General features: G+C 43.8%; 1 protein-coding gene across 12 annotated transcripts in view; it reads left to right on the plus strand.

Moving 5' to 3' along the window:
* The first annotated feature begins 7420 nt into the window (after nucleotides 1-7420).
* The window catches only part of Znf644 (zinc finger protein 644), an 83673-nt gene continuing 76111 nt past the window's right edge, over nucleotides 7421-14982 (plus strand). For 4 of the 12 annotated variants that reach the window (XM_052198043.1, XM_052198046.1, XM_052198041.1 and 1 more), the window contains exon 1: nucleotides 7421-7719. Coding sequence is in view for 3 of the 12 variants with exons in the window: in XM_052198038.1 (XP_052053998.1) it covers nucleotides 7920-8017 (98 nt within the window). In the remaining 9 variants the exon portion in view is untranslated. The other 8 variants (XM_052198045.1, XM_052198042.1, XM_052198048.1 and 5 more) reach the window with 4 other exon arrangements.

The raw sequence follows: 14982 nt of genomic DNA on the forward strand, positions 1-14982 counted from the left end.
AGTTGGTAATCAGGCTGCTTTCTCTAGCAATCCAGATGGTTCCAAGCCCATGATTTGGGAAGCAGACAGGCTGTCGTCAGCACATTTCACTTACCATACCTGTGATGAATACGCAGTATAATCATTCAGTCTGGTAACGCTGCCAGCAGACAGCAACAGAAACACACCTGAGAGGAGGGAAGGAGTGTTTCTAAAACAGACAAAGCAAGAGTGTGGCCCTGTTAGCCCCTTCTTCCCTGAAGACTGTGGTGTCTATATCACCTTGGTATCGTTGGGCTGTTGGTCTCTGATTAGAATATATTAGAGGCAGGTTTTTGAGAAGCTGTTCTCTGGAGAGTTCACTGGCGCCAAGGATGAAAGCTAGGGAAGTCACCAGGGAGAGAGAGGGGGGTGGGGAAGGGAAAGAAAGAAAGGACATCCACAGAGAGACAAGAGAAGATGAGGGGGGAGAAAGAGGGGAGGGGGGAGATAGTGCACAATATGTCCTGATTATATAGAGGAGAGCCTCTGGGGGAAGGGCAGCCCAGCCCCTGGGCCAGAAAGTTCAGGGTTAGGGAAGAGTATGCCAGATAGGAACTAAGGGATGCTGGAAGAACCTGACGGCCAGGTCTGCTTTGATATATTAAATATGCACTTCAGTCCCTTGTCCTGGAGTTCAAAACCAAACACTTATGGCCACATAAAAACATCTAATCAACTATTTGGCATTGAGAAAAGCCCCATTTCAGTGGAGTCTGGATTAGTGCAGAAGCAAAGAATACTCTGTGGCTGAGGTGACCTCGATGTCCTGTGCTCCTTTGGGACTTACCTAGGTTATGACTGTCCCGTGAATTGTTCCTTCACTGGCATTAGAGCTGGATTCTTTGAGAGTCCAGCATCTCCTGAAGACCAGCTGAGACATTCAGCCTTGAGAACTGAACAGCTATTAGGTTCTTGGACCTTCCGTTCATAGGCAATCATTGTTGGATTAGCTGGACCACAACCTGTAAGTCATTCTAATAAATATATATATATAATATAAATATGTAAATATATTATATATGTATGTGTGTGTATGTATTCTATAAATTCTGTTACTCTCAAGAACCTAGAATAATATAGATTTTGATACCAGAAATAGGGTGTTGATTGATAGACCTGACTATGTTTTTGGGAGGATTGTGGAAGGACTTTGGAATTTTGGGCTTAGAAAAGCCATTGACTGTTGAGAGCTAAGTGGGTTGTTCTGTAGGAGCTTGGAAGATAAGAATGCTGAGATCAGTGCAGACAATGGAGGCCTGGCTTGTGAAGTTTCTAAAGGAAGTTTAGAGATGCTGCCAGGGCCATATGCTATTTTGAGTTGAGGATCTGTGTGTCTCTTCTGGTCAGCTGGGGCTGAAGAATCAGTTGTGATTACCAAGAGACCAAAACCAATAAAGTACAACCTTTGAGTTACAGGGACAATGGATGCTGCTCAGCTGGAGCTGTGAAATTGATGGTGATTGAGAGAAGAGAAGCATGACTGAGGCAAATCTTCTGGAATGTTTCCTCAGGGTCAGTACTCAGAAGCCATGTTCCAGAAATAGACAAGGTTGTACCTGGTGCTGGCAGCCAAACTTGGTAGAGTAAGAGTCACCCAGGTGATACTGATTTTGAAGCCATGAAGGGTCATGGAAATCAGCTGTGGCTTGGCATTGTGTATGGTAGGGCTGGAGTCCCTGAAGAGACTCCAGGAGAGGCTATTGGTGAAAGTGCAGCCCAGTTGCAGCAGAGACCTCAGCCTTTTGGGGATGCCAGTGCCATGGGATGACCTCCAAGAACAGCAGCAGTGGAGTGGAGCCAGCTGGGGCCTGGAAGACAAGCTGTGTGTGCTGCAGAGGGCAGGGACAGAGAAGTGACCTGCCCTTTTGAGGAACCCAGAAGATAGTGAGTGGGTCCTAGACATTGGCCATTGAGTTATTTACACAGTTGGAGTTTGGTTTTGCTTTCATTGTATTGTGACTGTGCCTGGTTCTTCTCTCTTGAAGTAAGAAAAGAAGCATATTTTTTTATTTTATAGGCGCCCATAGCTGAGAGAGATTATATGATTAGAGACTTTAAATTTTAAAAGAGACTGAGTTTCTGAATGTTTAAATTTTTAAGTGTTTGAATTTTTAAAGGCTATAGAACTTTTTAAGTTTGCCAAATGTTTTATATTGTGATGTCTTTACTAATGTGTGATTTTATTTAAAAAGATTTATTTATTTATTTACGTATTTATTTATTTTATGAGTATGAAGGAGTACACTGTAGCTGTCTTCAGACACACCAGAAGAGGGAATTGGATGCCATTACAGACAGTTGTGAGCCACCATGTTGTCTGGGAATTGAACTCAGGATGTCTGGAAGAGCAGTCAGTGCTCTCTCCAGCCCTAATGTGTGATTTCTGGGGGGGGGGGGGGGGGGGGGGAGGGGTGAACAAGAGAGGAAAGATTGCGGCTTAACAGTAATGTGTTTGTGCATTATGTTGACAAGGGGTCAGTTGTGCTGGCTTGTTTTAGGTCAACTTTACACAAGATAAAGTCATTCTTGGGGAGGGAGTCTCAACTGAAAAAATGCAACCATAAGATCTGGCTGTAAGGCACTTTCCTAATTAGTGATTGATGGGGGCGGAACAGCCCACTGTAGGAGGAGCCAACCCTGGGCAGGTAATCTTAGTTTCTCTAAGAAAGCAGGTTGAGCAAGCCATGGGGAAGAAGCCAGTAAGCAGTACTCCTCCATGGCCTCTGCATCAGTTCCTGCCTCCAGGTTCTTGCCCTGTGTGAGTTCCTGTCTTACTTCCTTTGGTGATGAACAGCAATGTGGAAATGTAAGCTGGGTAAACCCTCTCCTTCCCAAACTGCTTTGGTCATGGTGTTCATCATAGCAGTAGTAATACCAAGACAAAAGGTCACAACTATCACTCTTTCTTTTCAACACAGTTATAGAATTTTAATTAAATATGTATCTCAGCTGTTTGAGTATTGCCTAGCATGCACAAAGCCTTGGGTTCAAGTCTCAGCTCCCTATAAACAGATGTTGATAAATGATATGATCCTAGCACTTAGGAGGGCAGGGCAGGAGGATCTGAAGTTTGAGATCAACTTTGACTACAAAGGGACTTTGAGCCCATTCTTGACTTATATGACCCTGTGTCCAAAAATAAATAAACAGATACATACTTATAAAATGATTGGAGAGTTCATGTTCCTTTGAAAGTAATTTCATTTCATCTATATTTAAACCATCCAACCTTGGGTTATTGCCATGTAGTTAAAGGAATACATTTGTTCAATGGTATCTCCCTGTTTTTTTTGATTACAAGGAAAGTCAGTTCATGCGATCCAATCATTGGAATACTATTTTATACTTTTTTTTTTTAAAGAAAGCAGAGGGGACAGCTAAAATTAGAGAAGCCTTTTCCCCCCATTTGATGGATATTAAGAAAATATAGAATATTTGGAATCTTTGACTGAAAACGAAAACAACAAAGACACGTGTCAAGTTCTATGTGTGTGGAAATTTGGTGAAAGTGTTCTGGGGTGGCTGTTAACCAGGAACAGCCTGTCTGTTTAGATGTAGAAAACCTCTGGGTATTCACCTTTAACTTTCTATCTGTGTCTCAGTCATGTGAGTCAATGGCTTGATCTTATCAGCTGTCTTAGCTGGTGTTCTATTGCTGTGAAGGGACGCCGGCCGTGACTGCGGCAGCTCTTATAAAGAAACGCACTTAACTAGGCCTTGCCTACGGTTTCCAAGTTTTAGTTCATTATTGTCATGACAAGAAGCATGGCAGCATGCCAGTAGACACGGTGCTAGAGAAGTACCTGAGAGATCTACATCTGGATCCATCCATAGGCATCAGGCAGAGAGCAATACTGTGACTGGCTTAGGCTTTTGACACCCCAAAGCCCACACCCTGTGACACTTCCCCTAACAAGGCCTCTCAGGCAGTACTACTTCCTGATGGCCAAGCATTCAAATATATGAGCCTATGGGGGCCACTCTTATTCAAAACACCACATCAACCTTTAGTCTCTCTCTCTTTCTCTCTCTGCTTTTTATTTATTTCCAGAACTATTGCATTGGGACGAGCCATTCGTGTTGTGGAACTTACCACCTTGACCTTACACATCCTCTGGACATCCTGAGCCTTTTGCTACGTTTACGTAGGAACTCTTCTTTTTCCCATTCGCCTCAGTGGGATAGAATAAACTACATTCTTGAGTCTGTCTTTCAGTGAGCAGGGCCACTTGCTTGGATTCCTGACTCCTGAAACTAAGAAATGTTTTCTGTCAGTGTCTGATGTATATAGAATGCCCTGAATAACCTCTCCGTGGCCTCCTCTCTCTTTCCAACTGACTGCAGAGGAGGAGTTCTGTATGAACAGGCTTTACTGCTGCTATTCCACTGAGATCTGGGGTCGGTGCTTCCTTTGCTACTGTGGCTATTCTCTCGCTTCATCTGTCTTTTTTTTCTTCTGTCCTTTCATTTGTTTTCTTGTGCTTTGCTGTGGTTTAAATCTGAATTCTCCCTGGTGGCTCATGCAGTAGAGGTTCAGTCCCCAGAGGATAGGCCTTTGGGGCATGATTGGATCATGAGTATAAACATCAGGAATAATTATTGATAATTCACAATTTGAAGGCATTATTGATAATGATGGGGTCTAGTTGGGTAAATTAGGTCACTGATGTGTTCCTTGGAAGAGTAGATCTTGACTCTGACCCCATTTTTTCATTCTTTCTGCTTTCTGGCTCTGATGTATGTGATGGCTAGTTTTTCTGACAGTGACTATTGACTTTGAACTGTGTTTCTGCCATTCTCGGATCCGGCAGTGGAGCCAGTTAACCATGGACTAAAATTTTGAGCTAAGAACAGTCCTTCCCTCTCTTAAATTGCTTCCTTGTGGTATTTTGAGTGACACAAAACTAACAGGTCCTTTTCTCTCGCTTTTTTTTTTTCCTGTGTAGCCCTGGCTGTCCTGGAACTCACTCTGTAGACCAGGCTGGCCTCGAACTCAGAAATCTGCCTGCCCCTGCCTCCCAGGTGCTGGGATTAAAGGCGTGCGCCACCACCCAGCTTAGGTTCTTCTCTACTCATTGCTTCACTGTTCTGTGTGTAAAGTTCCCTGGCCCAGTGCGTCCTTTCTCAGCATCTGCTTTTGAGATGCTAAAGAGGACGACAGTAAACATGTTCCTTTTTTTTCATGTTCGAGTGAGTGATTACATGTATGTGGAGAGGTGCACCTGCATACATGCATGCCTGGAGTTCCGAGGGTGGTACGATGTCCACTTGATTGCTCATGCCAGTGGAATCCCGAGGTGGATGTGACAGCTCCTTGATTGTTTTCTATCTCATGTCTTCAGCAGTGTTTCTTGCTTAACCTACAGCTTGAATATTTGGCTTCTAGAGCCTGGCTAGCTAGTTTGCTCTAGGCGCCCCTGTCTCTGAGTCTCATGGGCTACAGTTACAGACCTGATGCCGTGTCCATCCGGCTCTTTCAAGAGTTCTGGATTCTGAACTCCATCTAGTCTTCACACCGAACAGTGAGCGTGCTGTGCCTCCTAGGCCATCTCCCCAGTTTACATCGAACTGTAGACATGTTTTATAGCATGTGCACACTGAGTTGATTTTATACTGTTTTATGACGTTATTTATTCATTTATATTTTTTTTTCTCAACAGGATTTGTTTGTGTAGCCCTAGCTACTCTGGAAGTCTCTTGATAGACTAGGCTAGCCTCAAATTAGAGATCTACCAGTCTCTGCCTCCATAGTGCTGGGAATAAAGGTACTTACCACCATGCCTGGCTCTCATGAGGGATTTTGTTTATAATTTTAAAAGCTTTATTTTTTCACCTCCTTACTCCCTACTAACTGGAAAGTTGGTTCTTTTGTTAGAACTATGGAAACTCATTTATTCAACACTTTATATGAACTGAACACACACACACACACACACACACACACACACACATGTATCTGGGGATCCTATACATCGGTATATTTTATATATCTGAAATGTGCCCTGAAGACTCACGTGTAAAAGGCTTGGTTCCAGATGACAGGTCTTTGAATTCTGCAGGTTGACAGACCTCGTGGGTCTAGAGACATGGCTCATTGGTTAAGAGTACTTGAGGTTTGCTGAGGACTCAGGGTCAGGTCCCACCTTCCACATGGTGGCCTGTCATCTGCAGCTCTAGTTTCAGGTCCTTCCTGAGGCTCATTTGGACTCCCTGGTACCAGGCATGAAGCATGTGGGGCACAGCCACACATTCAAACAACACCCATACTCATGAGAAAATAAGTCTCCAAAGTGTAGCTCTCCCAAGCAATAGCTGAGAACGGACACACATTCGTTGTGTATCTATTCGTGTATATGAAGGCAAGCTTTCATTCTGAAACAGCTCACAACAGTCGTGCAGTTGTGAGAAAACAGTCTAATCTCTCTTTGCCATTTTAGGTTGTAATGAACTTAAACAGGTTACAAGAATGCCTGTTGTACACACAGCAAGAACTCTAGTTGTCAGCAGTTATTAGCAAGTGAAATAATTAGAGTGGATAGAAAAATATCCGTTCCTTGGGATACATTTGCTGCTGCTGAAGGCACCATTTTTTTTTTTTCAGGAAACATATTCTCATTCTTGACAAATAAATGCAATTATGGTGTATTCCTGTGAATGTTAATATTATCTCAAAGGCTTGGAGGTGCACAGTTTATGATTATTGCTTAACTAATAAAAACTTTTGAAGGTTTTTCATGAGAAAAAAGTTCAGTGAAACCAAAGAATTTAGTAAGGCAGAGTATTAGAGTATTCTAGAACGTTTAGTTCACTTCAACAGGTTAGGAACTTGTTGGTTCGGTTCAAAAGCAAAGCGAATACCTCTAATTAGTGTGCTACTTCCCTCAGAAGCCTATGGCTGAATGCTTGTTAAAAGGGAGATTTAGAAGACCCTCTGGGAAATCTATTGATTACCTGAAGAGTCAACCAGCATTTCAGACGTCTCTTTGCATGACTCCAATTTGGACAATCAAGGCATATTCCTCAGTGCAGAATCTGCCCTATCAGAGTCCAAGGAACCCAAATCTGGGGCTTCTTTCTGGGTGTCTTGACTGGGTAACTGAGTTTCTACACCAGATGCTTTGGCCGCCTGGCCTGTTTAACATAAAACCTGTCTGCGCCAGTACTCCAAGGTAGGCCCGATGTATGTTGCTGGTTCTTTCGAGAGCAGGAAAAGGGAACGGTATTTTGGCAAACTAGCGATTGCAGACACCAGAGAGAGGCCTATTCCACGTTAAAGGGCCTAGGCATTCCTGGTACTTGGGTCTTGCAGAGTTTGGTCGCCACCATATTTGGAGCGTGCCTACTTTGGGGCGGGAACCTCCTCCGGAGTGGTTAGGTCACCGCTGGGGGAGGTGACCTTGTTTGGTTTTGGCACGGGAGAGCAGCGGTGCAGCGTTTCTGCCGCCCCCCGTGGGTCTGATTGGCACGGGAGCTCGGGCTGCCCGAGCGCACGGGCGCGCCTCGCTGGCCTCCCCCGGCGGCCCGCGGCCAGGCAGAGGCGGGAAAGCCGCGCGCCTGCGCCGTGGGAACCGAGGCCGGAGGCGAGAAGCGGGGAGCGGAGGGGGCCGTTGGAGCCGAGTAGCGTACAGAGCGGCGTGTGACGCGGGGACGCCGCGCGCTCCCAACGTCGCCCCGGTTTGACGCACACGGCACCAAACTGTGAGTTTCGGGGGTCTTATTTGGTCGGATTAGCCCGGGCCCCGGCTGCGTTTCGGACGTCCGGGCTGAGGCGGTGGCGGGGCTGAGGGTGGCGGACGAAGTTGTGGGGGGACCCGGCCCGTGGCGCTCGGGCCCGGGGAGCTACGCCCTAGGCTGGCTCCCTACCCTCCGAAAGGACGCGTTTTGCTGCACAGGCTAAGATGGCGGCTGCTGCCGAGGAGGCGGAGTTGCTGCTGCACAAGGAGCCCGGGCCGCGGGGTCCGGGAGGCGGCGGTCGCGGGGGGCCGCGGAACCTTAGGTGAGCGGCGGCGGCCGCCGCGGGGCGGGACTTGGAGGCGGGCGGGGGGCCTTTCCGCTGCGGCGGCTGCGGATCCGGTGGCGGACACAAAGGGGCTGAGCCGGGCTGCAGACTTGGGGGTTTTGTTTAGTCACATGTAGCGGAGCAGCCAGTGAGCGGTAGGGGGAAGGGGGCCGAGATCCGGAGGTCCGGGGAGCCCTGCGGTCGCCATTGTAACGACCCGAGTAACGGGGCGGTCCGAGAGCAGCCAGCCGGCGCCCCGTGCGAGGCTACTCCGTGCCGGCCTGGAGCTCCGGCCCTGGCGCTAACTGTCCACACCCCTCCCCTGACTTTGGGACCAGAGCACATAGCCTTCCCCTTCTTCCCACTGGTCTGCAACGTCTTGTGCCGCTAAGTGCCTGGGAAATAACTCCAAGAGGTTAAAAAAAAAAAAAAAAAAAAAAACCCGAAGGAAAAGGACCAAAAAAAAAAAAAAATCACTCGAAGTGTTTGGGTGGCCAAGGGGCTTGGTGGGTATCCAGCTAAAGCTTTTTGCCTCTCCAGGTCTGATTCCCTGGCCTTTGTGTCCCTGGGAACTTAATCTCTGCCAGAGGAAAGCAGGTGTGCTCCATCCACTCCTCCCGAGAACATGAAGATGAGTTGTCCCAGACCCTTCCCCGTGATTGGAAACTTAGGTGGTTTCTTGTTGCGAGACTTCACAGACGACTCTCGTGTTGGGATCCATCCATGGTTTTAGCGACATTAGTGGAAAAGTTTTCTTCAACTGTTTAAGTAATACTGACTTAAATGTAGTTGTTATAAGACTTTCATATTAGATTTCAAATTTTATGTGATAAACTCAACGAGGGGATGGATCCCCACGGCTTGTGGCCCTGAAATGATGGCCCTGTTCTGTGCACGAGTTAATTTCCACAAAAGTACCCAAGCACCATCACCTGTTGTGGCCAGTCCTGATTGATGCCAAGTTGACCGCATCTGGGAGATGTGTTGTATTTGCCTTTAATCGTGTTGTAGTTTAGTTGATTTTGGCCCCACGAAGGAAAGTATTTCAGAACCTAAACAACTAAAGTTCCCCAGATCAAGAAAATCTGCTTCAGGGTCATGTGTAAGTATCTAGGGAACTAGGTGTCAGCAATACAGCTGTACCTTATTTCGCCGTAGGTTTGGTAAGAAAGAAATGGATTCTATACTGAGGTTATAACTCAGTGTAGACCTTTAGCTTGGTGAAACCTGAATGCCCGACTGGTACTAGTATGTATGTTGCTGTTGAAAATATGGCTGTAAAAGTTTTAAATACTTTATACTGTGTTTGCATCATGCATTGTATTCCAAGTAACTAATATGGAAGTGTGAATTCCAAAAGAGCTGGTGCCTTGTAGTGCCATTGATATAATTACATGAAGGAATATTAAAACATCTTTAGTTCTTTGAACTTTTTTTTTTAACATTACTTAAAACTTTAGTTTTCCTTGTTTCTTTCTGGGTATGTATTTTCCCTTTGTTAGCTTTCCTTCAAATACAGAACAGTTTTCTATTAGCAGGCAGGGGATACGCTAACAAGCAGATGGATCATACAATATTACAGAGAAAGCTGGCCGAAAGGGCTACTGTTCTTACTCATTGCCTTAGTATTGAGTAAGTTAATGGTGATGGAAGACATCTCTAACTCCTACCCTAGTCCTAGAACCTGATAGTGGTTTTAAAAGCAAAGGGCATTACTGAGCATACCTGCTAACTAAAGCGTCATTAGTGAGACCTTCTGAGACAATACATTTAATGTTATGTAATTCCGTAGCAGCACTGCTTATGTATAGATTTTGAGAACTTTCCAACACTTGCATGACCGAGAAATGTAAAAATTGAAAACAAAGAACGAGCTTGATAACTGACCTTGAAAAGATGGAGATACTTGCTGTTACTGCTAGGGAAGGCTGGGGAAGATACAAGATGTTACAGGCTGTGCTCGTACCTCTCTCGGTAATGTCATTTTGTTGGATAAACAGACATGCCTCTCAGACTACTATTTTAAGTGACTTTAAGGCCCACTACTGCTAGTACAAGTCTTAGGAAATGCAACAAGTGGTGAGACCATCCATGGTGGAGGTCACAGTGCTGCTTGGTGTGTAGCTCCTGTGGGTCATTTAAAGTGCTTTTTATTTTATTTTCTTTCTCCTAAGGGTTGAAACGCTAGTTCACAATTTTCAACCCTGAGTATATTACACTTAGTCTTGTGCTAATTAGGGTTACTTTGAGGTTTTTTGTAATTATAAAGTGTCACCTGCATGCCTTAATCGCGCTTTAGGTTTTTCAGTTCAAGTTCTAGGAGGGTTTGGCTAGCAGAAGAAAATCTTGAGAGATAGAAATGGTGGAAGGTCTGCCATACCAAAGACACTGTTATTGTGTAGGATTAGAGTTTGAACTCTGCTCACAGTGTGGCTCTGGGAGGGAAAGGGCTGCTTGCTACGTGTACCGGCCACAGGAGGGACTTGGCCTGTAGTAAATGTAGGAGTTGACTTATCGAGTTGCCAGTATGAGTTTATAGAGCATTCTGAGTGCTTAGCAGTTCTGTTAAGAAAATTAAGAAAGATTTAAAATTAGTGGCTTTGTAAATTAAACAGTGGAGTGAATGGTGGATTTTGTAATTTGGGTATTCATGAGGTCTTTGTTTTTCTGAATTTATCTGGTATAGATGTATTTTTTTTATGTGAAAACATTGGACAGTTTATTTGGTGTAGTCCTAAAGGTGCTGTTTGTGACTAGGGTTAAGTAGAAGGACATAGCTGCTTTTAGTACTACCATCTATGCCATTGAATTTTGGAGGTTTTGAAAATGACTGATTCTTTCCAGAGTGGTTGTACCAATTTGCAACCCCACCAGCAGTGGAGGAGTGTTCCTCTTTCTCCGCACCCTCTCCAACACCTGCTGTCTCCTGAATTTTTAATCTTAGCCATTCTGACTGGTGTAAGATGAAATCTTAGGGTTGTTTTGATTTGCATTTCCCTAATGACTAATGAAGTGGAGCATTTTTTAAGATGCTTCTCCGCCATCCGAAGTTCTTCAGGTGAGAATTCTTTGTTTAACTCTGTACCCCATTTTTTAATAGGGTTGTTCGGTTTTCTGGAGTCTAACTTCTTGAGTTCTTTATATATATTGGATATTAGCCCTCTATCTGATGTAGGATTGGTGAAGATCTTTTCCCAATTTGTTGGTTGCCGATCTGTCCTCTTGACGGTGTCCTTTGCCTTACAGAAACTCTGTAACCTTATGAGGTCCCATTTGTCAATTCTTGCTCTTAGAGCATACGCCATTGGTGTTCTGTTCAGAAACTTTCTCCCTGTACCGATGTCCTCAAGGGTCTTCCCCAGTTTCTTTTCTATTAGCTTCAGAGTGTCTGGCTTTATGTGGAGGTCCTTGATCCATTTGGATTTGAGCTTAGTACAAGGAGACAAGGCGGTTCCTCCGAAAACTGGGCACCTCACTTCCAGAAGATCCTGCTATACCACTCCTGGGCATATACCCAGAGGATTCCCCACCATGTAATAAGGATACATGCTCTACTATGTTCATAGCAGCCCTATTTATAATTGCCAGATGCTGGAAAGAACCCAGGTATCCCTCAACAGAAGAGTGGATACAAAAAATGTGGTATATCTACACAATGGAGTACTATTCAGCCATTAGAAACAATGAATTCATGAAATTCTTAGGCAAATGGATGGAGCTAGAGAACATCATACTAAGTGAGGTAACCCAGACTCAAAAGGTGAATCATGGTATGCACTCACTAATAAGTGGTTATTAACCTAGAAAACTGGAATACCCAAAACATAATCCACACATCAAATGAGATACAAGAAGAAAGCAGGAGTGGTCCCTGGTTCTGGAAAGACTCAGTGAAACAGTATTTGGCAAAACCAGAACGGGGAACTGGGAAGGGGTGGGAGGGAGGACAGGGGAAGAGAAGGGGGCTTACGGGACTTTCGGGGAGTGGGGGGGGCTAGAAAAGGGGAAATCATTTGAAATGTAAATAAATTATATCAAATAAAAAAAAAAAAGACAAAAAAAAAAAAAAAAAAAAAAAAAAAAAAAAAAAAAAAGAAAATGACTGATTCTAGTGATAGCTCACCCTGCTGGTTGGCTAAAGTATCTCTCTCCTCTTACACAAACAAGTACCTCATGAGATCTGGAGGGTGGAACACCACATTTAGTAGAGTCTTTCATCAGGGAATGGAGTCTGTGTGAAAGGGTCTTTTCTTGTGTCTGAAGGCCTCAGTTTCTCTGCTCCTTGGTTTTTCTCAGCTTTCCACAGTTGACCTGTGGGGCTACGTGTTTGAGCTTAACCTGGAGCTCTTAACTGATGATTTGGTTTGTATGCATCTTTGTTTTTAAATTGAAGGTCTCTTGAGATTAGAGAGTTGCCAGGCTTGGAACCCCACACTAGTAATTTTCTCACTGGTGTAGCATTGTGAATTTGAGGCTGTAAAGGCTGGTGCCCCTACAGTCCCATCTTCTTGGTCCCCCCCAAAATCCCTTCCCAGATGAGTGATATTAACAAGAAGTCTTGTGATATAACTGTTGCTCTCTTAGAAGAAACGCTGAGATTTCAAGAGGAAAAAGAGTGACTTTCTTGAGGTTGGGGGAAGGAGGCTAGATTAGGCTAGCTTGTCTTAAGAAATTGCCTATGCCTATGCTAATCTTTGATAGACTTCTATCTGTATGGAATTGTTGATGATATTTTGGGTCTGCAGTTTCATAAGTAAATGTAGATAAGTGATTTATTTTATGAAATTTAGTTCTATTAATGTAGATTGTGGTAGAATTAAAATAGACTAGAGTGGTCCAGACAGATAATGTGTAGTAGGCCTTTCTTAACATGCACACCGTTCATTTAATGCACAGCGTCAGAAAAACCTAAGGTGGCAAGTCTTTGGGATTAAAGCACCTTTTACCAGATGCGCTTACCTATATTCTATTGATTATTGAATTTAAAATTTTTGCTTTGTTTGTCCACATAGCTGTGGCTGTCCCGTAACTTTGTATGTAGACCAGGCTGGCCTAGAACTCACGGGGAGATCCCCTAGCCTCTGCCTGGGGTTCAAGGTGTGTAACACAGGTGCTGGGAATCAGGGTGTACATACAGTACCACTTCTTGCTCAGTTATTTCAATCTTTTAACCTTCCTCCATGGTGTTTGTTTGCCATGCACATATTTTTTTTTTTTTTTTTTTTTTTTAGTATCAGATCACCATTAATTGGAGCGGGAGGGTGGTTTCCAATTTGTTTGCAAATAGTTTATGAAGGTTTAGAGGAAAACTTTGCTGGAGTTGGAACTGACTGCATTTGCTAATACTGACAAAGTGAGTATGTAAGCATGTTTATGGAATCAGCTGAGGTAGGAAGAGAGAAAAGTTTAGAAATGTGAACCTTCATTTTCACTGCGAGCACCGAGTGGTTCTGACAGCATCACTGTTTCTTCCAGAAGTCACTTAAAGTCAGCTTTCCTCATCAACAGCAGTTACTGTCATTGTCATTCCTATAGGAACTCAGTTCTCACAGTGGTAGGGTTAGAATCGTTGGCTTTTGTACATGTCCAATTTTAGGCTATATTTACAAAAAAGGAGAATGTTAAAAGAATCTTTTGTTTTTTTTTTGTTTTGTTTTGTTTTATTTTTTGTTTTTTCCAGACAGGGTTTCTCTGTATAGTCCTGGCTGTCCTGGAACTCACTCTGTAGACCAGGGTGGCCTCGAACTCAGAAATCTGCCTGCCTCTGCCTCCCAGAGTGCTGGGATTAAAGGCAATGTTAAAAGAATCTTAGAGCAGGCATAGAAGTGTACCCCTCTGATCATAGAGTAAAACCTGTAACCAGGTTAAAATTCATGATACTTCACTTACTGCAAGTGGATGAGCAGAGAGACTTGGGATGACTGCTTCTTCGTGTCGATGCCCCTGTTTACAACATTCTTTTTTTGTTGCTTTCTCTCTCTCTCTTTTTTTTTTTAACTTTTTTATTAGATATTTTCTTTGTTTACAATGTTTACAATATTCTGAATTCCATTGCTGCCCTTTAACATTTTGGTCATGTGGCTGTGACCATTGGAGGAGAGGAGGGGGTAAGCAGGTTATGTGTGTGTCAGTGTAACACACACACACATACACCCTAGGTAAGAGTGAGGCGGCCTAGGGAGATGGCTCATTTGGTCCCTGCTGTGCAAGCGAGGCCCCAAAATGAGATTCTCAGTGTCCAGGTAAAAGCCAGCTGAGGCTGTGCCTGTGAGTCAATCCCCATGATAAGCCAATAAAGATATATTCCCAGAAACTATGGATCTGGAGTTTCAGGTTCAAGAGAGACCTTGTCTCAAAAAAATAAAGATGGAGAGCTATTGAAGACCTGATGCTAACCTCTCGTCTTCATAAACATGTATATAATGCCACCACCTAGAAACACACCCAAAAACAGGTGAGGCAGGAAATGGGATCTTCCTACTGTAGTCTTGAGTGGGATTCTTAATTTCTCTTAATAGAGCATTTCTTTGCCCATTTTCTTTTTTTTTTCTGTGCACCCCCACACATATTTGATATGTTATCTTTTCTTTAATATTTTTCTCTTTCCCCATCAACAAAATTGTACAAGCTAGTAAAATTTCCATTTTACACAAGGAGATATGTAAACGTGAAATATATTTTATTTATGTTTAAAAGTTTTTGGCAATTTAAAGAATAAGGGAAGGTCTCGAATAATCTTTTTCCAGACAGGGTTTCATGTCGTCCCTGCTGCACCCCACTTCATCATATAGCCAAGGGTGATCTTGATCTCCCATGTGCTGGGGACAAGTCTTCATCATTACTCATGACCTGAAAAGTTGCCTCTGCTTCTAGCACCCTCATATAGTAATGGCATTATTCATATAAAGTGAAATTTGTCTATTATGTGTTTCTATGATGCTAACAAGGTATAAATCTCCATT

Source organism: Apodemus sylvaticus, chromosome 11 (assembly GCF_947179515.1).
Source record: "Apodemus sylvaticus chromosome 11, mApoSyl1.1, whole genome shotgun sequence".
NCBI lineage: Eukaryota > Metazoa > Chordata > Mammalia > Rodentia > Muridae > Apodemus > Apodemus sylvaticus.